Raw genomic sequence first — 23842 nt, 5'->3', positions numbered from 1 at the left:
ACACAACACACAACACACACAACACACACAACACACAACACACAACACACACACAACACACGTACACAGCACACAAACACACACACAACACACAAACACACACACAACACACAAACATGCACAAGACACACATACACACAACACACACAACACATGCACACACACACAGTGACAGAGACTTGACAAAAGGAAACCTCCTCCAGGTGCCCCAGAGCACTCCGGGGCACACCCCAGCCCCGCCCTGAGCAGAGGACTTTGGTGTTTCCCACGCAGGGGCGGGTGCGGGAGGGACCGGGTTGTCCAAGCTGCCCTTTGCTTGTGTCTCTGGGTTTGACAACCGCCCGAACTCCACTTGTTGGAAGCAAGTGATGAAAAACGTGTAGTCATTCTGGGAAAGAGGCCAGTGTAGGGGAGGCCAGAGGGGCTCAGCTGGTGAAAGAACCCCACAGTTAGTCATGTCACAGGGCAGGTCCCAGGGAGACCCGCCCCCCGTCCCCCAGAACCCCACCTTCCAAGAGCCCAGGCTCCCTGTCCCCTGGGCCTCAACTCACAGCTTTGCCCATGACCTGGGAGCCCTGTGAGTCCTGGTGAGGTGACTGGACACAGCCCCATGACACTGCTGGGACCTGGGCTGGGAACGGAGAGCCTGTGGTCCCTCTGGGGTATAGGGGGACGGGGCCCCACAGTGGTGGCAGAGCCAGGACCTTGTACACAGCAGCATGGACTCCAGACCCAAGCGGGACCTCCATTCTGGTCCCAGGGTGACCCGGGCTGCACAGCCCAGCACCTGCCCAGGTCCCTCTGCCCTGCTCTGTCTCTCAATATTCTGGACCCCTGCTAGGTACCTGCCTTGTCTCCACTTACAGGGGACCAGGGTGAATCTCGGGCAAAGCCTGTATCTGTGAAGGAGGCCATTCTCCCTGCTCCCATCCCTGCCGCCCACATGCGGAACCAGCTCCTTCCTGTCCCCGGGGACTTGTCCTGGGCTCTGGTGGAAACTCCAGCGGGATGTGGGGTCTTTCATTTTCCCTCAGTGTCGCAGAGGCCGAAATGGGGAGGGGCTTTCAGGCCCCAGAAAAGGGCACAATCTCCTTCCTTCCCTCCAGCTGGCCCAGGGACGGTGCACACTCTTATCCCAGTCACCCTGAGGACTGCAGCGCTGCTATGAGCCCAGAGTCACCCCCCAGGTTCTATGGATGCCTTACACACTCTTTCCTGACCTGACCTCAAGAGGAACAGGAAGGGGCCAGTTCCCACTGGGATTTTGCTGCCCTGAGTCAGGCTCCAGTGCACAGAGGAATGTGGGTGTGCAGGGTGGTGGCACTGGCAGGGGGGCACAGCAGTCCCAGAGGAGCCCTCCCTGTTGTTTCAGGTTGTGGCACTTATGGAAGATCCTGGGTCCAGGCGTTGGAGTAAAATCGTTCCCATGGAAGAGGTGAAGGTTGCAGTGAGCCGAGATCACACCGTTGCACTCCAGCCTGGGCAACAGAGCAAGACTCCGTCTCAAAAAACAAAACAAAACAAAACAGCATCTTAGAAGATGCAAAGACAGCTTAGAAGCTATCTTAAGAGCTTGAAGCATGCTGCCATGCCAAAGAAAGCATTCCCAGTTCAACAAAACTGTTAGTAAGCTTTCTTAATCTCATAAAAGGTTTCTAGATAAAAGGTTTGTCTACTACAAATATCTGCTAGATAGTGAAATCAAAGTCAAGAAAAAAGGCTGACTCCCGAAACCCCAATCCAGCATTGGGTTAGAGGCTTCTGCCAACAGAAAAATGAGCAAAGGATATGCACAGACAATGTATAGAAGAAATGAAATAAGTAATAAAATATGCAAAATTGAACAGCCTTATTAATACACGGATAAACACTAGTGGGAATATCAACTGGGAATATCACTTTGGAGAGTGTGGCAGATATAAGGGCGGGCTCACCCAAATGAATGAAAATAAAATGTAATGCAAATAGTAACCAAAAGAGAGCAGCAGTGGCTATGCTGATATCAGATAAAACAGATTTTAACCAGATGTAGTGGCTCACGCCTGTAATCCCAGCTACTCAGGAGGCTGAGGTGGGAGGATTGCTTGAGCCCAGGAGTTCAAGACTAGCCTGGACAACATAGTGAGACCCCATCTCTTAAAAAAATTTAGAGTTTAAATGATGAAATGTTATAAGACATGAAGAAAGACTTTTTTTTTTTTGGTCGGAATTTCTCTCTTTTTGCCCAGGCGAGAGTGCAATGCCGCGATCTTGGCTCACCGCAACCTCCGTCTCCCAGGTTCAAGCGATTCTGCTGCTTCTGTCTCCCAAGTAGCTGGGATTACAGGCATGCACCACCACACCCAGCTAATTTTTTGTATTTTTAGTAGAGATGAGGCTTCACCATATTGGCCAGGCTGGTCTCAAACTCCCAACCTCAAGTGATTCTCCCACCTTGGCCTCCCAAAGTGCTGGGAATACAGGTGTGAGCCACCGTGCCCAGCTGGACATTATATATTAATAAAAGTTTTAAGGCATCAAGAAGTATAACAGTTCTAAAAATTTACACACCAAGGCCGGGATATTGACTCATGCCTGTAATCTCAGCACTTTGGGAGGCCGAGGTGTGCTGATCACCTGAGGTCAAGAGTTTGAGACCAGCCTGACCAACGTGGTGAAACCCTATCTCTACTAAAAATACAAAATTAGCTGGGCGTGGTGGCCCATGCCTGTAATCCCCGCTACTTGGAAGGCTGAGGCAGGAGAATCGCTTGAACCCAGGAGGCGGAGGTTGCAGTGAGCCAGGATCTTGCTATTGCACTCCAGCCTGACTGACAGAGACTTTATATCAAAAAAAAAAAAAAATACACACTTAATAATAGATCATCAAAATATATGAGGCAAAAATTAACAGAATCGAGGGAGAATTAAAGTTCTACAATAATTGGAGACTTCAGTGCTCGATGCTCAATAATGGACAGAACAACCAGATAGATAAAAAGGAAGGAAATAGAGAACTCAACACAATAAGCCAACTAGATCTAACAGACTTCACCCACTGACAGCAGCCAGCCACTGTGGAAAACAGCATGGCAGTTCCTCAACAAATTAACAATAGAATGGCCAGATGATCCAGCAATTCCACTGCCGGGTGTGCACTCAAAAACACTGAAAGCAGAGTCTCAAAGAGATATTTGTACACCCACGGAAGCAACCCAGGTTTTCATCAATACGTGAATGGAGAGGCAAAATGTGGTCTACACATACAATGGAGTATTATTCAGCCTAGAAAAGGAAGGAAATTCTGACCCATGCTACAACATGGATGAACCTTGAGGATATTATGCTGAGTAAAATAAGCCAATCACATAAAGAGAAACACTGAATGATTCCACTTACATGACTCACTTAGAATATTCAGAATGGCCAGCCCAGTGCAGTGGCTCATGCCTGTAATCCCAGCACTTTGGAGGCCCAGGTGAGCGGATCACCTGAGGTCAGGAGTTTTTTTGTGTGTTTTTTTTTGACAGGCTTTGTCATCCAGGCAGGAGTACAGTGGTGTGGTCTTGGTTCACTGCAGCCTCTGCCTTCCCGGCTGAAGCAATTCTCTTGCCTCAGTCTCCTGAGTGGCTGGGATTATAGGGACCCGCTACCATGCCCAGCTAATTTTTTTTTTTTTTTTGACAGAGTCTTGCTCTGTTGCCCAAACTGGAGTGCAGTGGCATGGTCTCGGCTTATTGCAACCTCCGCCTCCTAGGTTCCAATGATTCTTCTGCCTCAGCCTCCTGAGTAGCTGAGATTACAAGCGCATGCCACCACCTCCGGCCATGTTTTGGGTGTGTTTTTAGTAGAGATGGGGTGTCACCATGTTGGCCAGCATGGTCTCAATCTCCTGACCTCGTAATTCTCCCACCTCAGCCTCCCAAAGTGCTGGGATTACAGGGGTGAGCCACCATCCCTGGCCAATTTTTGTATTTTTAATAGAGACAAAGTTTCACCATGTTGGCCAGGCTGGTCTCGAACTCCTGACCTCGTGATCCATCGGCCTCGGCCTTCCAAATTGCTGAGATTACAGGCGGGAGCCACCTCACCTGTCAGGGTCAGGACTTCAAGATCAGCCTGACCAACATGCCGAAACCATGTTTCTACTGAAAATACAAAAATTAGCCAGGCATGTTGGGATATGCCTGTAATCCCAGCTACTTGGGAGGCTAAGGCATGAAGAATCACTTGAACCTGGGAGGCAGAGGTTGCAGTGAGCCGAGATGGTGCCACTGCACTCCAGCCTGGGTAACAGAGCGAGGCTTCATCTCAAAACAAACAAGCAAACAAACAAACAAAAAACAAAAACAGAGAATATTCAAAATGTTAAAGACAGAAAGTAGCATGGTGGTTGCCAGTGGCTGGCAGAGGAGAAAATGGGAAGGAGGGAATGGGGAGGAGGGAATGGGGAGAAGGGAATGAGGAGTTTGCGTTTTAACGGGTACAGAGTTTCAGTCTTACAAGATGAAAAGAGCCAGCTTGGCGCAGCAGCTCACGTCTGTAATCCCAGCTCTTTGGGAGGCTGAGGTAGGTGGATCATCTGAAGTCAGGAGTTCAAGACCAGCTTGGTCAACGTGGTGAAACCCCATCTAAACTAAAAATACAAAAATTGACTGGGTGTGGTGGTGCGCACCTCTAATCCCAGCTACTTGGGAGGCTGAGGCAGGAGAATTGCTTGAACCCGGGAGGTGGAGGTTGTGGTGAGCTGTGATTGTGCCACTGCACTCCAGCCTGGGCAACAGAGTGAGACTCTGTCTCAAAAAAAAAAAAAAAAAAAAGAAAGAAAAGAAAAGAAAAAGAAAAAAAAAAAGAAGAGCTGTGGAAAAGGATGGTGGTGGTGGTTGCACAACATTACAAATATGTTTAATATGTTTAATACCGCTTAACTCTGTGCTTAAAAATGGTCAAGATGGTAGAGTTTATGTTATATATAATTTACCACAATATTTTTAAAATTGGAAAAATAGAAAACCAGGAGCAAAGTTTTTACCAAAGCAATACGTAGATGACAGGCACATGAAAAAGACATACGACATCATTAGCCATTAGGGAAGTGAACATTAAAACCACAATATTATCACAGACCTATGGGAATGTTACCACAGACTTATCAATGGCTAAAACAAAACACAGTGGCAGCACCAAATGCTGGAGAAACTGGGTCATTTATACATTGCTGGTGAGAATATAAAATAGTACAGCTATTCTCCAATTTAGTTTAGCAGTTTCTTTCTTTCTTTTCTTTTTTTTTTCTTTTTGTCCAGATAGTTTCTCACTCTGTCGCCTAGGCTGCAATGTAGTGGCATGATCTCAGCTCATTGCAACCTCCGCCTCCTGGGTTCAAGCGATTCTCCTGCCTCAGCCTCCTAAGTAACTGGGACTACAGGTGCACACCACCATGCCCAGCTAATTTTTGTATTTTTAGTAGAGACAGGGTTTCATCATGTTGACCAGGATGGTCTCGATCTCTTGACTCATGATCCGCCCACCTCAGCCTCCTAAAGTGCTTTAGGAGCACTGATTACAGGTGTGAGCCACCACGCCTGGCCAAGTAGTTTCTTATAAAACTAAACATGTACTTAACATACAGTTCAGCAATTGCACTATTGGGCATTTATTCCAGAGAAATGAAAACTTACGTTCACATTTTAAAAACAAAAACCTGTGTTTATAGCAGCTGTGTTCACAATAGCCAAAAACAGCAACCAATCTAAACGTCCAGTGGGTGAATGGTTCAACCTGCTGTGGTACATCCATGCCATGAATCGTGCCCTGCAATGGAAACAAACAACCTATGCAAACCAGCAACAATTCAGATGAACCTCAAGGATATTATGCTGAGTGAAAAACGTCAATCACGAATGATTCCATACACACATTCCATATCTAATCATATACTGATCATTCTATACATATCAAAAGAAATCATATCAAAAGATCCCATATATATTCTAGATATATATTCCATATAATAATATACTAAAGATCTCATATATATAACCTTCTGTTTTATATTTATTTTTGTTATTTTATTTTATGTTATTTTGAGATGGTGTTTCATTCTTGTTGCCCGGGCTTGAGTGCAATGGCACGATCTGGGCTCACTGCAACCTCTGTCTCCCGGGTTCAAGTGATTCTCCTGCCTCAGCCTCCCGAGTAGCTGGGATTACAGGCATGCACCACCACAGCTGGCTAATTTTGCATTATTTTTAAATAGAGATGGAGTTTCTCCATGTTGGTCAGGATGGTCTCGAACTCCTGACCTTAGGAGATCCACCTGCCTTGGCCTTCCAAAGTTCTGGGATTACAGATGTGAGTCACTGAGCCCGGCCTATTTTTTAACTTTTTGAGATGGAGTCTTGCTCTGTCGCCTAGGCTGGAGTACAGTGATGAGATCTTGGCTCACTGCAACGTCCACTTCCTGGGTTCCAGCTATTCTCCTGCCTCAGCCTCCCAGGTAATTGGGACTACAGGTGTGTGCCACCATGCCTGGCTAATTTTGTTTTTGTTTTTGTTTTTGTTTTTGTTTTAGTTGTGACAGGTTTTCACCATGTTGGTCAGGCTGGTCTTGATCTCCTGACCTCAGGTGATCTGCCTGCCTCAACCTCCCAAAGTGCTGGTATTACACGTATGAGCCACAGCAGTCAGCCATATATAACCTTCTTCAAATAAAATTACACAGGTGGAAAAAGGTTTTTCTTTTTCTTTTTTCTTTTTTTTGAAACAGGGTCTCACTCTGTCGCCCAGGCTGGTGTGCAGTGATGCAGTCATGGCTCAAGTGATCCTCCCCACTCAACCTCCCTAGTAGCGGGAATTACAGGTGTGCACCACCACATCTGGCTAATTTGTTTTGTTTTTGTTTTTGTAGAGATGGGGTTTCAGCACCTTGCCCAGGCTGGTCTTGAACTCCTGACCTCAAGTCATCCATCTGCCTCGGTCTCCCACAGTGCTGGGATTACTGGCACGAGACACCACACCTGGCCTGAAAACGTTTTTGAAAAAATAAAATGGGTTGGGCAAGTGGCTCACGCCTGCAGTTAGAGGCCTGGAGACATTAAGTAAACCACTCAAGGTCACACAGTAAGGAAGGGGCGGATCTCAGAGTTACCTGGCTGCAAAGTTGGTGTCCCTTCCCCACTGTGCCTTAACTGCCGCCTTACAGCTGGGTTTGAGGATGCCTCCCTGGTCTAGGGTTATTATTCCATTTTCTCCTACAAAGTATGTTTCTGATGAACGGAACCGTTTATTTTCCACCAATGGTCTTATCCTTTGTCCATCTCTTTCTGATGGCAACAGAAAACTTCACCTTCCAGAGGAGCGCCTCTGCCCACCGCCGCACCATCTGGGAAAAGAGGAGCGCCTCTGCCCGCCACCACCGCACCCTCAGGGAAGTGAGGAGCGTCTCTGCCCGGCTGCCCCACCGTCTGGGAAGTGAGGAGCGCCTCTGGACGGCCACCGAGTAACCCTCCAGGTGTGAAGTGGCAGCTCTGTGTGTGATCTTTCTGCCCTCCCTAAGTTTGCATTTTCGACAGTAAAATTGACTTTTAAATTAAAAGATTTATATTGAGGAAGATTTACAAAAAAAGAAAGAAAAGAAAACTTCACCTTCCAAAAACAACCACTAGGAGTCCGCTTTGTGCAGAGGTAGGACAAGCTTCCATGCGGGTAGGAACGCTGCTGCACCCCCTCCCACCCACGCATCCTCCTCCCTATCTGCCTTCGGGTGGCAGCCAGAGGAGTTCAGAGCCTCTACAGAGAGCACAACTTCTCCAGCTGGAACAAACTCCCCTTAAAGGAATCTATTTAGAAAGATTATTTCAATGTACATTCATTCCTCCAAAATACGCTTAGATGGACTTAAATAATCAGAAAGCTGTGTGTGTAATTGTTTCCCATCTTCTTGGTCCACACGGAACTCCTTGAGAGGTCCCTGTGGGCAGCGAGCCTGTTTGTAGACACCCTCATCCCATCCTAGGTGTCGCAGACATCACAGTCCCTCTGAGGCGCTGACCTGCCCCCAACCTTCTGGAAGCTGGGAGGTTGGAAGAGGGAATTCATACGACGGACCCAGCACACAGCTGGGAACTCGAGGAACACCTAAGCCTTCACTTGTGCTGTGCGGAGTCCACACTTCCTTCCCCACTGGAGTCTCCAAACCTCCCCTCGCTCAATAGGGAGGTGCTGCTCAAAGCTCTGGGCACACATTAGGGCTGGGGAGGGGGTAGTATAGAGGGGGCTCCAGCCTGCCCATCCACCAGGCAAGGGGGCACCTGCCCCTCTCTCAGCCTGGTCTGGACCCGCCTCCCGGGCTCTGGCTGCAATGCCTTTCTCTTTCTCTTTGCAATTCCTTTGGGTCCTGCCCAAGACAGATAAAGACAGAGCAGCCTGTCTTTATTGGAGGTTCCTCTGCCAGCGGGAGGGGCCCGGGGAAAACCAGAGAAAGAGCCAGAGCCAGCGAAATGTAAACCACCCCAGGGCCTCCTACACCAATGCCTGAGCAGGAATGGGGAGGGGCCATGACTCACAAGGCCCTGGGAGGTCACTTTAAGGAGGGCTGCCCAACTGCAGGGACTCTGTTAAGCAGGAAGTGAAACCACCACGCTTCAAAAAAAGAGCGGGATTGGGAGAAGCATATCTAAGAGGCTGCCGCGCTTCAAAAAAAGAGCGGGACTGGGACAAGCATATCTAAGAGGCTGAACATGAATCCACAGATCAGGTACTGCTGCCCTCTGTGTCCCCTGGGCCCCTCCTGCCCCTTCCTGCCTGGTGGTCCTGCTGGGCCTCAACCCTGGCCTCCCCCTGCCCCTGCCCCTGCCCCAGCCCTGGGCTGCCTCCCCTCTGGCTTCCCTGCCACCCAAATCCCAGCCAGGCTCTTTGCCCTGCTATGTGGTCGCCCTACAGCTGCTTCTGAATGTGCCGCCTCCCCCACCTGCACCAGCCCAGGCCCCCTGCTGAGATTCTCCCTTAAAGTCATGGCCGGGTTGGTGCTCCCCGCCCTGGGAGGGTGCTCCCTCTGTGTGCTTCCCACCATTCCTGAGCTCAGGAACTGGGAGAATTGAACCAAAGGATGATTGGAGCAATCAGGCATTTTGTCCTCAGCACTTTGATGAAATTTCTGTAAGATTTACTTTGCTTAAATACAAAGTCTTAGGAGAGGGTGTGGGGGCAGGAATGGTCTCTGAAGCACATGATAAATCATGTCATCCAAGGATGACTCCATGGTGAGCAGATATTCCCAGACAGGTTCCACTCTAAGGTCACTCTTCATCTTCTAGAACATGACCAGTGGCCCAGTGCGGTGGCTCACACATGTAATCCCAACACTTTGGTAGGCCAAGGTGGGTGGATCATGAGGTCAGGAGTTTGAGACCAACCTGGTCAATATGGTAAAACCCTGTCTCTACTAAAAAAAAATACGAAAATTAGCCAGGCATGGTGGCGCATCTGTAGTCCCAGATACTCAGGAAGTTGAGGCAGGAGAATCACTTGAACCCGGGAGGCGGAGGTTGCAGTGAGCCAAGATTGCATTTCTGCACTCCAGCCTGGGTGACAGAGTGAGACTTCATCTCAAGAAAAAAAAAAAAAAAAAAAGAACATGACCAGTAACATGGAATGTGAGAAAAAAATGCAATAATCAGGAGAAATGCTCCTTTAAAATTTAGTGAGAAGAGAGCCCAGTCCTCAACAGCTTTCCCCTGCAGGGCCCGTGATGCAGAGGCAGAGGCTGGACAGGGCTGGCCTGGAAAGGGGCCCCAGCTCCATCTGTCCCCAGCTCTGTGGCCTGGGCAGGTTACCCCGCCTCTCTGTGCCTCTGGCACCTCCTCTGTAAGATGGGAATGGCCCCTGCCGGCCTAGGGCAGCATCACAAGAGCTCACATCCCTCGCAGCACTTAGAAGAGTGGCCTGGGCCTCAGAATTCAGTTCTACCATGACTTTAAAATAATGTTAACATGCAAAGTGAAACATCAGGAAGGAATTGAGCTGAAAGGTTAAAAGCTATTTTTTTACGGGTGAAGAGTTTTATTCTCTTTTGCATTTTCCTAATGGGTTGGAGAGTGGGTTGGCAGAAATACTAGGAGAGTGGGGAATGTACCCCTGGAAAGGCCAGAGTTGGACCTGAGCTGGGAGAGATCGCCCCAGTTGGGAGAGATCGCCTCAGCCCTGGCGCCCCTGCCAGCATCCCCGCCTCTTCCTCTCCCCTCAGTCTTCCTGCCTGGGAAGACAGCAGAAATTCTCAGGGCTGTGGAGGCGTGGGGGAGGCCCAGGGCCATCCCAGGAGCTGTGTTCAGTGGACATGAGCCCCAAGGACTCCAGGGAGGGCTCTCTGCATGGGACGGTTTCTCTCTTGTGCCTTCAGAAATCCGATGGAGCGGATGTATCAACGCACATTCTACTACCACTTTGAAAATAAACCCATCCTCTATGGTCGGAGCTACACCTGGCTGTGCTACGAAGTGAAAATAAGGAAGGACCCCTCAAAGCTCCCTTGGTACACAGGGGTCTTTCGAGGCCAGGTACAACCCAAACTTCAATCAAATCACAGGCAGTGTTGCAGGAATTAGAGGACTGGAGAGACTGATATGGGTGAGACAGGAGGATTTATTTAGGTGCGCCAGCTCAGTAGACTCACATCCAAAAAGGCTGAGCCCTTAACAAAGACAGATTGAGGTATTTATAGGCAAACTTACAGAAGCAGAACAAAGGCAATTAATCAAACAGTGACAGGTCACATAATGTGTAGCATAACTGATGACTTGGCATAACTTGTGGCCTTGTATACCTGGTGGCCTAGAAGCTATGTCTAAAGAAAAACAGGAGCTGGGTAAATACAGACATTTGTAAAATATAGTTATAATTAATGGTTCTGAAAAGGAGAGACAGTAAAGGAATTTGTCTTTTTAAAAAATTTTTTTAATTTTCTTCAACCTTGCTCTGGAGGGGTGTGAGGGTGGTGTCTGGAGCCCATTCCTTTGGCGTTGACTTTTCAGGCAGTGTTATCTTATAACTGTCCTTGGAGTGAGCTGGCTAGGTGGAGGAAAACTAGTTCTTTTCTTTTTAACCCGTGCTACAGCAGGACCTAAGCAGCTGGGAATGCAGAAAACACGTAAGTAAAATGCCCAGGGGTGGGCTCTCAATTGTGTATTTTTTCCCACACTTTTTTTTTTTTTTTTTTTTTTTTTTTTGAGATGGAGTCTTGCTCTGGCGCCCAGGCTGGAGTGCAATTGCACAATCTCGGCTCACTGCAACCTCCACTTCTTAGATTCAAGCGATTCTTCTGCCTCAGCCTCCTGAATAGCTGGGATTACAGAAGCCCACCACCACGCCCAGTTAATTTTTTCTATTTTTAGTAGAAACAGGGTTTCACCTTGTTGGCCAGGCTGGGGAATTCCTGACCTCAGGGGATTCACCTGCCTTGGCCTCCCAAAGTGCTGGGTTTACAAGCATGAGTCATCATGCCTGGCCACGTCCCAGATTTCTTTTCTTTTCTCTTTTTTTTGTTTTTTTGAGACCAGGTTTCCCTCTTGTTGTCTGGGGCTGGAGTGCAATGGCTCACTCAACTTCCACCTGCTGGGTTCAAGCAATTCTCCTGCCTCAGCCTGCAAGCTGCACAGTCACATGGGGGTAAAGGTTGTTGCCAGAAGCTCAGGGGATGCTCCAGACAGAGTGGCCTGGGATGTCGGGTCACTGCTGCTGCATGCCACGAGGACAAGAGGAAGCAGGAGTTTAGTCTGACACGCTGCCCTTCCAGATAGAAGGCAAGGGACAGAAAGAGGGGCTGACATCACCCTTGAATAACCACAGCAGTGGCACCCACAAAGGTGCAGTCCCCACAGCCTCACAGCTGCTTGTAGGTGCCACCTCTTAAGGCCATTACCATAGCAATTAACACTGAACATGAGCTTTGGAGCAGACAATCACTCAAACTAATCAGGGGGATGGAGGAAAGGAGCTTCAGTGGCAAGATCCCCTGGGCTCCTGTGCTGGCCCCTCCTCCCACTGCACCAACCCTGCCCTCTCCTCCTGCTCCCCCTCTCAGAGCATCCCCTGCCCCTGCTCCTCTCCCAGGTGTATTCCAAGCCTGAGCACCACGCAGAAATGTGCTTCCTCTCTCGGTTCTGTGGCAACCAGCTGCCTGCTTACAAGCGCTTCCAGATCACCTGGTTTGTATCCTGGAACCCCTGTCCGGACTGTGTGGCGAAGGTGATTGAATTCCTGGCTGAACACCCTAATGTCACCCTGACCATCTTCACCGCCCGCCTCTACTACTACTGGGGTAGAGATTGGCAGAGGGCGCTCTGCAGGCTGCGTCAGGCAGGGGCCCGAGTGAAGATCATGGACTATGAAGGTGAGAGGAGGAGGGGTCAGGGGAGTGTGAGTGGGTGGAACAGCATGAGAGATGGATGGATCTGCAATGCCATGGCTGGGGGTGTCCCAGGGCAGCCTACAGGGGCAGGGCCGGCACTGACCACAACTGACCACCAGGAGAGCAGGCCTGGGAGGGGAGGACCAGGGTCAGGGGAGAGCCTGACTGCTTCCCTCCTCTTCGTGTCAGAATTTGCATACTGCTGGGAAAACTTTGTGTACAATGAAGGTCAGTCATTCATGCCTTGGTACAAATTCGATGACAATTATGCATTTCTGCACCGCATGCTAAAGGAGATTCTCAGGTGAGGGTCTCCCTCTGGCCTCATGGTCTCTCTCCTCTCATCTCCTGCTCATCCTCCTAAGGCCTCCCTTGGCCAGGCCCTCCTGCCCTCCCTCCTGACCCACTGCCTGGCCTCATGGTCACACCGCCTTCCCTTAACTCCTGGTGCTCCCTCCACACCGCCTCCTCCCTGCTTTCCTGGGACCTTCCTGTGAGTGAGAGGCCCCTTCGGCCTCCAAGGCACCAGGGTCTTGGACTAGAGGAACAAACAGCAGGACAGGGTGGCCTGAGACACCAGCCGCTGCCCTTCTGTGACATGGGGGCAAGAGGAGGCAAGAACTCAGCCTGCCAGGGAACAACTCTGGGCAGGAGATGTGGAAGGAAGGAACTCAGTGTGGCGGCACGCATGGCATCCTGGGGGGACATCTGAGGGCCATCCGCACCTGCTATTCCTCCCTCCAGTGGTGGCCTCTGAGAGTGAAGGCATGGAGGGAAGCAGACACCTGCCCCTCACTCTCCCTCCCTACCACATAGCTGCTGGGTGGGGGCCGTCCCTGGGATGATTCCTGAGGCCAGGATCCAGGGGTCCCTCTGGAGGTCCTCCCACCCAGGTGAGAAAGCAGCATGGAGTGAGGCCTGCACTCAGATGGGCCTGGGAGGTCACTCACTGAGCCGGTGTCTCCTGGAACAAGGGCCCTGGAAGATAGAAATAGAAGCCAAGCCTAGGACTAACATCAGGGCCAGGACAAGCCTGCCAAGGAGGCTGCATGTGAAGCCCCATATCAGGGACCACTGTGCACTCTGCCTGCGGGGCCTCTGCTGCCCCTTCCTGCGTGGTGGCCCTGCTGGGCCTCAGCCCTGGCCTCCCCCTGCCCCAGCCCCAGCCCTAGGCTCTCTCCCCTCTGCTTCCTCTGCCACCCCCACTCCCAGCCAGGCTCTTTGCCCTGCTATGTGGTCACCCCACTGTTGCTTCTGAATGGGCCGCCTCCCCAACCTGCCCCAGCCCAGGCCCCCTGCTGAGACTCTCCCCTGAAAGCCATGGCCAGGCTGGTGCTCCCCGCATTGGGAGGGTGCTCCCTCTGTGTGTTTCCCACCATTCCTGAACTCTGGAACTGGGAGAATTGAACCAAAGGATAATTGGAGCAATGTGGAATTGTGTTCTCGGCGCTTTGATGGAATTTCTGTAAGATTTACTTTGTTTTAATACATAGTCTTAGGAGAGGGTACAGGGGAGGGAATGGTCTCTGTACCAGAAAATAAGTCATTTCTTCCACAGATGCCTCCAGTGTGAGCAGAGGAGGATGCACATGACCCCAGACACAGGCTCCTCCTCCGTGAACACCATTCGCCTTTTAGAATGACCCCTGTAACATGGAATGTAGGAAAAAATATGATGATCAGGAGAAATGCTCTTATTTTAGGCTGGGCATGGTGGCTCACGCCTGTAATCCTAGCACTTTGGGAGGCTGAGGTGGGTGGATCACTTGAGGTCAGAAGTTCAAGACCTGCCTGACCAGCATGGTGAGACCTTGTCTCTACTGAAAATACAAAAAATTAGCCAGGCGTCGTGGTGGGTGCCTGTAATCCCAGCTACTTTGGAGGCTGAGGCAGGAGAATTGGTTGAACCTGGGAGGCGCAGGCTGCAGTGAGCCGAAATCGTGCCATTGCACTCCAGGCTGGGTGACACAGTAAGACTCTGTCTTAGAAAAAAAAAAAAAGAAGAGTAGCCTTGGCCTGGAAATTCGGTGTGATCCCAATGTAAAAATAATAATCATCATTATTGGACAGGTGAAATGTGAGGAAGTAATTGAGCTGAAATGTTCAAGCAGTTGTTTTAAGGTGAAGAGTTTTATTCTCTGTTGCATTTTCCTAATGGGTTGGGAGATGTGTGGCAGAAAAACTGGGAGGTTGAGGGTGTCCATTGGTAGAAGAGAGCTGGGGTTCCAGCTGGGAGAGGTCACCCCAACCCTGCCGCCCCTGCCAGCATCCCCTCCTCTTTCTCCCAGTCTTCCTGCCTGGGAAAGCAGCAGACATTCTCAGGGCTGCGGAGGGATGGGGGAGGCCCAGAGCCCAGGGCCGTCTAGGGAGTGGTGTTCAGTGGGCATCAGCCCCCAGGACTCTGGGGGTTGTCTCTGCATTGGCGGGTTTCTCCCTCGTGCCTTCAGAAACCCGATGGAGGCAACGTATCCACACACATTCTACTTCCACTTTAAAAACCTACTGAAAGTCACAGATCAGAACGAAACCTGGCTGTGCTTCACCGTGGAAGTTATAAAGCACCACTTAACTGTCTCCTGGAAGACGGGCGTCCTCTGAAACCAGGTAGCACCAAAGTCCTAGTTACACCCCAAATAGGAGCTAAGCAGCTGGGGATGCCGAAAACACAACAATGAGTGACGTGCCCGGTGCGGGCTCTCCTGTGTGTACTTTCCTGCCACATGTCTTTTTTTTTTTTTTTTTTTTGAGATAGTCTTGCTCAGTCACCCAGGCTAGAGTGCAGTGGTGTGATCTTGGCTCACTGCAACCTCTGCTTCCTGGGTTCAGGAGATTCTCCTGCCTTAGTCTCCCGAGTAGCTGGGATTACAGGTGCCCATCACCATGCCCAGCTAATTTTTTTTTGTATTTTTAGTAGAAATAGGATTTCATCATGTTGGCCAGGCTGGTTTCAAACTCCTGTCCTCACAGGATCCGCCTCCCTTGGCCTCCCAAAGTGCTAGGATTACAGGCATGAGCCACCGCGCCCAACCTCCTCCCACATTAAGTCCGTGGCCCAGATCTTCCTCCCTGTCTCTCCTGGGATCGGATGGTGGAGGGGGTTTACCTCTTCCCAAAAGGCTTTGCTTAGAGCCCAGCACCCTCACTCTTGACTTTCTTTCCCAAAATCTTGTCATGGAGCTGTGCGTCCGGAAGTCCTCGGGAAACAGCTGCTGTGGGAAGCGGGGGCTGTGGTGTCCGGCACTGTGTCTGGCCAGTCACTGCTGGACTGGTGGGGCCGCCCCTGCCACTGCCCTGATTCCTCGATGTCAAGGACACATCATCACAGGATGGTGAACCCTTGCTCCTCACCGTGCTGCCCCCATAGGGGCCACTGACCTCCCACCCACCCTGTCATGTCCCACCCACCCCTGCAGCCCCCACTGCCCAGGCAGGAGACTTTTCAGAGTGTGTTCGGGGAGGGAGCCGTCTGTGTTCTGGGCAGGCCTGGCCTATAGCAGTGCTGGCCTCGGAAACGCCCGGGACTCAGGACTGAAGCACAAGTGTTTCCAGTTCCCACATGCTAAAAAGGTGACAAGAACTCCTCTTCGAGCTTTTCTGATGAGCACTCACCTCCCACCCTCAAACCCCAGGGGCCTCTCTTTTCCTCCTGACTCTCTCTCTAGACCTGGCTTCCCTCTCTAGGTTCTCAGTTTTGGTCCCAGCGCTGGTCTGTCCTCCGATGGTGCCAATTCCAGGTCTTCCTCCTCCTGGGGCAGGTGCACAGGGAGCCTGAAAATCCCAGTGGGTAATGGTGCTGTGCCCCAGCCAGTGAAGATGGTTGGAGAGGGGATCCTCCTCACTTGTCTTTAAATGAGCATCTGCTATTTCTTACAAATGTTCCATGTCTCTGGACTTGGCCTAAGCCCTTTTATGTTCAGTGTCATCTCATTCTCCCTAATATTAACGAAAGGGGGATGTTTGTAGGACCACTTTTCTTTGAGGAAGCCTTGTTTCCTTTTCTTGAGAACACAAAGTGAGTGAGTGGTAGAGCCCAGATTCATACCCAGGTCCACTCAAAATGATAGTGAACAGAGATTTATTTATTTATTTATTTATTTTATTTTATTTTACTTTTTCTTTCTTTCTTTTCTTTCTTTCCCTCTCTTCTCCTCTCCTCTCCTCTCCTTTCCTCTCTCTCTTCTTTTGCTGCTACCTCCAAACACCGATTTTTCTAATTCTGGTTATGTCAGGATGCATAGAGAGGGGCTGGGAGAGGCCTTCAAGGTGGGGCTGGTGTTTCCAACCCAGGAGTCCTGAGCTGCCCCGTCTGGCCTGAGAAATACATTTGGGAGACCTCATGGCGTCCTAAGGGATGTGGAAAATGCTGTGAATTATATGAAAAGAGGTCCCTGCCAGGTTCCTCTCCCCAGTGATCCCCCTCAGGAGTGTACCTGCCCCGATGCTGGGTGTGGTAGGAGTTAACCCTGCAGGCAGGAGGTAGCCCCAGCGGGTCCATCTCCAGCAGGGGCTGTGGGTAAGCAGAGCCAGGACGGGGATGCATGGTGAGGCCAGGGAATGAGACCCAGCTCTACCTCAGGAAGAGGAGCAGGGTCCTCCCTGGAGGGCCTGAACACACTGAGCTGACCCTGGGGAGGCCCTGAAAAGGCCTAAACAGGCTCCAGGACTGTGCTGACTTCCTGATAATTCCCCAGAAGGGGTCAGAGAGAGAAGATCAGTGGCCCCCACAAAATGAGTGGAAGCCCCTCCTCTGACAGGTATCTCAGTATATGGGGAGCAGGGACGGATTGGGGGGTGCAAGAGAGGAGCAAGGGGTAGTCCCAGGAGGAGTCTTAGGTCTTTTGATTTCCCCCACCTTTGTCCACAGACACCTGATGGATCCAGACACCTTCACTTTCAACTTTAACAATGACCTTTCGGTCCTTGGACGGCACCAGACCTACTTGTGCTACGAGGTGGAGCGCCTGGACAATGGCACCTGGGTCCCGATGGACCAGCACTGGGGATTTCTATGCAACCAGGTGACCAACACAGTCACCTGCATCCAGGCAGGGTCCTCCCAATCCAGGGACATGCATGGGCAGAAGGTTCTTTGTGGTACCTGTGGTGTCCTGCAGAATGTCTGTCACCTGTGCTTCCTGCAGCTGCTGCTGCTTGGCCCTGGGGTTGGGGTGGGGAACTTTGGCTTCAGTGACTCCATGGCCAGTTGGGTTGAGTCAGTAATTAGAGAAAATGCAATTTAATTTAATAATTAATGCAATATTTTAAAATGCAAATTTAATGCAAATAGACCACAATGAATAAAACTGAAGATTTTAATAAAGACTGACAGGAGAGTGCTGTCCCGTGTATATTGGAGCTGGGGCGAAATCAAGCCTCATTGCTCCTGATCTGTTTGTATTTAATGGACAATATTTTGCTTATCTTGGGATTTCTGCATAACACTTGATATTTTTAATACTGCAGAGAAAATCATGCATCCTAGTAACTGGGGTTTTGGCGACTCCTCTAATTTTGTGCTGGAGGCCCCCACCTCCCCAGCCCCACCTGGTCCCGGCCCTCCCTCCCTGTTCACCACACATCACCTCACACTCTGTTTCCTTTTCTAGGCTAGGAATCCTCTCCATGGCGTTGACAGCTGCCACGCGGAGCTGTGCTTCCTGGACCAGGTTTCTTCTTGGCAGTTGGACCCGGCCCAGACGTACAGGGTCACTTGGTTCATCTCCTGGAGCCCCTGCTTCAGCTGGGGCTGTGCTGAGCAAGTGCATGCGTTCCTTCAGGAGAACACACACGTAAGACTGCGCATCTTCGCTGCCCGCATCTATGATTACGACCCCCTGTATCAGGAGGCACTGCGAACGCTGCGGGATGCTGGGGCCCAAGTCTTCATCATGACCTACAAGGGTAAGAATGGAAGGTTTGGGTGGGGTGGGGTGGGTGGGGGCAGGAGAGGTCTCTGGGAAGAAAAGGAGAAAGGCCTTGGTCCGCTGCCTGCAGAGACGATGGCTGCACTCTGGGACCCGACTTTGGGGTCTATGGGAAGAGAGAGGCCAGGCCAGGAGATGTGGCCCCGGGGAGGGCAGGGAGGGTGGCTGGAAGTGGAAGCAGAACTTGGGGCTTCCCGAAAGAATGAGAACTGGGCTGGCCCAGATTCCAATGGGAAGTGCCTGATGAAGGAGCTCAGTCCCTAGGGGAGGGAGAGGGAAAGGAGGGACCGAAACCAGGATGTGGGAAGTCTGTCCTGAGAGTCACGGGCTCTTGGTGCCACCCCGTCCCCACAGCCAGAGCGTGACTTATCTCCCCTGTCACTTTTCAGAATTTGAGTACTGCTGGGACACCTTTGTGGACCGCCAGGGACGTCCCTTCCAGCCCTGGGATGGACTAGATGAGCACAGCCAAGCCCTGAGTGGGAGGCTTCAGGCCATTCTCCAGGTGACGGCTTCCTCCCTCTGCCTGGTGCCCCATCGGCCTCCCCCTCCTCCCCTCTCCCCTGGGCCTTGCCTTCCCCTCTGCTCAGAGCCTCCTCTGGGTTCCCTGCTCCCCCCAGGGCGCCCAGCTTCATCCCTCCCTTTCCTTCTCATAGCCTCCCTCTCTCTCCAACCTCCCGCATCCCTCCCTCCTCTCCTATCATTGTCACTGTCCCCAGGCCTCCTCCCTGTGCCCTCTTTCCACTATCTCACCTCCTGCTCCATTCAACCCCACTGCTCTTCCAGAATCAGGGAAACTGAAGGATGGGCCTCAGTCTCTAAGGAAGGCAGACACCTGGGTTGAGCTTCAGAATAAAAGATCTTCTTCCAAGAAATGCAAACAGGCTGTTCACCACCATCTCCAGCCGCTCACAGACACCAGCAAAGCAAGGCGCTCCTGACAAGTAGATTTTTTAAAAATCAGAGTGAATTAATTTTAATTGAAAATTTCTCTTACATTCTAAGTATATAATAGTAAGATTGTGCTCAATATTCTCAGAGTAGTTTTCAATTTATTAATGAAATGATTAACTGGCTTCATATCTAGACTAATAAAACATTAAGAATCTTCCATAATTGCTTTGGCTCAGCAATTGTATCATGAATTGCAAGTGTTTACATAAACACTAGCAAATACCAAAAATTAGCCGGGCGAGGTGGCGGGCGCCTGTAGTCCCAGAGGCAGGAGAATGGCGTGAACCCGGGAAGTGGAGCTTGCAGTGAGCCGAGATTGCGCCACTGCACACCAGCCTGGGCGACAGAGCAAGACTGTGTCTCAAAAAAAAAAAAAAAAGAAAAAGAAAAAGAAAAACAAAACAAAAACAAAAACAACAAAAAACGTTAGCAAATGTGTAGCTGTCTTTCCTTGTGTACTGGACCTGTAGCAGGGCAAAGGTCACACGACATCCCTCTGGAGCCAGAAAACTCAGCTAAACCTCACAGGAGAGGAACCTAAATGCAGACCCCACCCTCACTCACAGAGTCCTGGGCGCTGATTGGAAGGGACAGGCCCAGCAGTAAGAGGACAGCCAGCAGCCAGTCTCCCTGTTGGAAAGGAGCCACACAGGTGCTGGCAGGGGCCCTCCGGAGCAGCCCTGTGTCCACCCCTTCCTGATTCCACCCCCTAGAGAGGGAGCCCAGGGGAGGCCGTGGCTGAGACCCAGGACAGGGCCAGTCAGGGGAAGGAGCCCAGGAAGGGGGCAGGTGTCCAGGCTGGGCCCAGAGAGAGGGCTGGGGAGAGGAGCAGCCCAGGAGGCAGAGCCCAGCCACAGAGGGGAGGGGAGCTGAGCCCTGGAGACAGGAGGCTCCAGAGGCAGAGACGGAGCCCAGGGCTAGGGTGGCAGGTGTCAGGGCTGTGGCTTCAGCTTGGGGTCTGTCCTGGGCCTTCCGTGCCGGTTCCCAACTCTGGGATGTGTGACTTATGTGCCTGATTACAGCAGGCGGCTCCCACTTCACGATTTCTGGAAAGTCCGCAGAAGCCGCGAAAAAGACCAAGAACTGGCCTCACACACAGCTGCTCCTGGGCAGAAACGACTCACTGCTTCCCTGGCCTAGACACACACAACACACAACACACACACAACACACACACACAACACACAAACACACACACACAACACACACAAACACACAAACATGCACAAGACACACACATAACACACAAACACACACAAGACACACACACAACACACAAACACACACAACACACAAACACACAGAAGACACACATACACACAACACACACAACACATGCACACACAACACATGCACACACACAGTGACAGAGACTTGACAAAAAGAAACCTCCTCCAGGTGCCCCAGAGCACTCCAGGGCACACCCCAGCCCCGCCCTGAGCCTAGGACTTCGGCATTTCCCACGCAGGGGCGGGTGCGGGAGGGACCGGGTTGTCCAAGCTGCCCTTTGCTTGTGTCTCTGGGTTTGACAACCGCCCCAACTCCACTTGTTGGAAGCAAGTGATGAAAAACGTGTAGTCATTCTGGGAAAGCGACCAGTGTAGGGGAAGCCAGAGGGGCTCAGCTGGTGAAAGAACCCCACAATTAGTCATGTCACAGGGCAGGTCCCAGGAGACCTGACCCCAGCCCCCGAACCCCACCTTCCAAGAGCCCAGGCTCCCTGTCCCCTGGGCCTCAACTCACAGCTTTGCCCATGACCTGGGAGCCCTGTGAGTCCTGGTGAGGTGACTGGACACAGCCCCATGACACTGCTGGGACCTGGGCTGGGAACTGAGAGCCTGTGGTCTCTCTGGGGTGTAGGGAGACGGGGCCCCACAGTGGTGGCAGAGCCAGGACCTCGTACACAGCAGCATGGACTCCAGACCCAAGTGGGACCTCCATTCTGGTCCCAGGGTGACCCGGGCTGCACAGCCCAGCACCTGCCCAGGGTCCCTCTGCCCTGCTCTGTCCCTCAATATTCTGGACCCCTGCTAGGTACCTGCCTTGTCTCCACTTACAGGGGACCAGGGTGAATCTCGGGCAAAGCCTGTATCTGTGAAGGAGGCCATTCTCCCTGCTCCCATCCCTGCTGCCCACATGGGGAACCAGCTCCTTCCTGTCCCCGGGGACTTTTCCTGGGCTCTGGTGGAAACACCAGCGGGATGTGGGGTCTTTCATTTTCCCTCAGTGTCGCAGAGGCCAAAATGGGGAGGTGCTGTCACTCCCCAGAAAAGGGCACAATCTCCTTCCTTCCCTCCAGCTGGCCCAGGGACGGTGCACACTCTTATCCCAGTCACCCTGAGGACTGCAGCGCTGCTATGAGCCCAGAGTCACCCCCAGGGAGACCTGCCCTCCGTCCTCATAAATTCTGCCCTGACCTGACCTCAAGAGGACCAGGAAGGGGCCAGTTCCCACTGGTGTTTTGCTGCCCTGAGAGAGTCAGGCTCCAGGGCTCAGAGGAAAGTGGGTGTGCAGGGCGGCGGCACTGGCGGGGGGCACAGCAGTCCCCGGGGAGCCCTCCCTGCTGTTTCAGGTTGTGGCTCTTATGGAAGATCCTGGGTCCAGGGGCTGGAGTAAAATCATTCCCACTCACATCTAACCTACCCTGGGCTGGCTCGTGGGAGTCAGAAGCCCAGACAGTGGCTCCCCCTGTCCACCGTTGGCCAGGGAGGGCCCCGGCCTCCCTCTGTGCTGGTGGGGGGCCCCACCCACCCTGTCTTCTCTCCTCTCTGGAGATGCTGCCCTGCTCTCTGGCTTGTACAATTTGCTACTGAGAATTTAACTCCAGACAGTATTTTTGCCCCAGTGTGCTGTAAACATTTGAGTCTGAGGCCATGTTTGTCATCAGATGAAATGGTTTACAGATGCAAAACTGTTGTGTGTAGTCTAACATTTCTGGTTTGTGAACCCATCCATGTTGGCCTCCCAGCACACCCTGCTGCAGCCCTCGGTAACACCAGAATAGAGCCTGGACCCAGGCTCTGGGGCACACAGAACTTTTTTACCAAAGCCTGCTGTGGCCACCCAGGCTGCTTTTCCTTAACAGACCCCCTGGTCAACTGTAAGCAGGTGAGAAAAATGTGACTTCTCAAGTGTGCGGTTCAGGTCACACCCTCTAGAGGGCGAGCGTGCAGCAGAGACGTGCGGCATAAACCTTTGTCCCTTGCCTCAGGAGAGGCCGGTGACAGGTCGCAGGACTCCCAGGCCACACTGGAGAAGACCCTGCAGCTCCGCTTGGACACCCAGGAGTCTGTGACCTACAGAACCTGGGCCAGGTGCTGGGAAACACGGGGATGGGGCTGGCCTGCACCTGCCCCTGCTTGTCTTAGTTTTTGTTTTTTGTCTTTTTTGAGACGGAGTCTTGCTCTGTCACTCAGGTTGGAGTGCAGTGGCGCCATCTCGGCTCACTGCCACCTCGGCCTCCTGGGTTCAAGCGATTCTCCTGTGTCAGCCTCCTGAGTAGCTGGGATTACAGTAGCTGGGATTACAGCACTCTGGGTGGGTGCCACCACACCCAGCTAATATTTTATATTTTTGGTAGAGATTGGGTTTCACCTTGTTGGCCAGGCTGGTCTCAAACTCCTGACTTCAAGTGATCTGCCCACCTCGGCCTCCCAGAGTGCTGGGATTACAAGCGTGAGCCACCACGCCCGGCCTGCCCAGCCTTTTTGGGTTTTGTCTTTGCCACCCAGGGTGGCGTCACCTGGATGACCTGCCCTAAGGCTGCAGGGATGTACGTGAGTCCGTCCCAGTCCAGGACACCAAGGCTAGTATCAGATGGGCTTTCGTAGCTTCTGGGCAGGACCCAGATCTGCACCTCCCATGTGCTGGAACCAGGGAAGGGTGGGGCTGGCTCCCCCAGTTCTGCCTTCTGGACAGGTGCTCCATGGACAGAGACCCTGAAGAGCATCATGCCAGGTGAGGCCTCAAATGGTAAAGATAAGAGAAACAGAACTTGAGGAGAAGAAATACAGAGGTCAGACCAAGGCCGTGCACACTGTGGTCGCTTTTCTACTCTGACCCCCTCCTCTGGGGGCTCCTGTGACTGTGAGCGTCCTCCTCCCAACTGGACGGCACCTCCTCTCCCTGGGCCTTCTGCTCTGGCCCTGTCCTCCCTCTGACTGGGTCCTGGGTCTCAATGTTGGTCACTTATGACATCAAATTGGATTCTTCAGCTGGACACCCCCAGTCTCCTGGGCTGGACTCTGCAGTCACCCTTGGTGCTCCCAGCCCTTCCTCCCCTGTTCCTGAGCCTTGCTGTTTCTGCCTTTGGGAGGACACGCAGGCTATCAGCCCATGTTTGTCGAGTGCTACGGTCCTTGAGTGTGCATAGCCCCAAACTGGGAGCTGGCACTGGGTGTTATGACTCCCCTCGCTGTAAACGTTAACAACTCAAACAGAAGCAGAAATAAGCAACATCTACTGAGTGCTGACCACCCACCAGGCTCCTGTTCCTTATGCCTGAAGGGGAGCGGCTCACTGAACCCTTGCGCCCAGCCCTACAGTGAGGCGCCATCATTTTCACCTTCTCTGTTCAGAT

At 51.9% G+C, this 23842-nt stretch overlaps 1 protein-coding gene and 1 long non-coding RNA gene across 4 annotated transcripts in view; one reads left to right on the top strand and one right to left on the bottom strand.

Moving 5' to 3' along the window:
- APOBEC3B (apolipoprotein B mRNA editing enzyme, catalytic polypeptide-like 3B) overlaps positions 1-19431 on the top strand; it is a 36355-nt gene extending 16924 nt beyond the window's left edge. Inside the window, exons 1-8 of one of the 3 annotated variants that reach the window (XM_011978847.1) lie at positions 8678-8737; positions 10379-10535; positions 12088-12367; positions 12575-12689; positions 17250-17403; positions 18067-18286; positions 18699-18814; positions 19096-19431. In XM_011978847.1, the coding sequence (XP_011834237.1) occupies positions 8721-8737; positions 10379-10535; positions 12088-12367; positions 12575-12689; positions 17250-17403; positions 18067-18286; positions 18699-18814; positions 19096-19110 (1074 nt within the window). In that variant the 5' untranslated portion in view covers positions 8678-8720 and the 3' untranslated portion in view covers positions 19111-19431. Of the gene's footprint in view, positions 1-8677; positions 8738-10378; positions 10536-12087; positions 12368-12574; positions 12690-17249; positions 17404-17991; positions 18287-18698; positions 18815-19095 lie in introns of those variants that run through there. The other 2 variants (XM_011978846.1, XM_011978848.1) reach the window with 2 other exon arrangements.
- On the bottom strand, positions 18219-19895 carry LOC105538865. Its single transcript, XR_001005974.1, has 3 exons — positions 19828-19895; positions 19063-19246; positions 18219-18278 (listed from the first exon to the last, which is right to left on the bottom strand). It is a non-coding gene; the product is annotated as an uncharacterized LOC105538865 (long non-coding RNA).
- Positions 19896-23842: the final 3947 nt, after the last annotated feature.

Source organism: Mandrillus leucophaeus, unplaced genomic scaffold (assembly GCF_000951045.1).
Source record: "Mandrillus leucophaeus isolate KB7577 unplaced genomic scaffold, Mleu.le_1.0 Scaffold2, whole genome shotgun sequence".
In the NCBI taxonomy this organism is placed as follows: domain Eukaryota; kingdom Metazoa; phylum Chordata; class Mammalia; order Primates; family Cercopithecidae; genus Mandrillus; species Mandrillus leucophaeus.
This window is presented reverse-complemented; position numbering and strand designations above follow the sequence as displayed.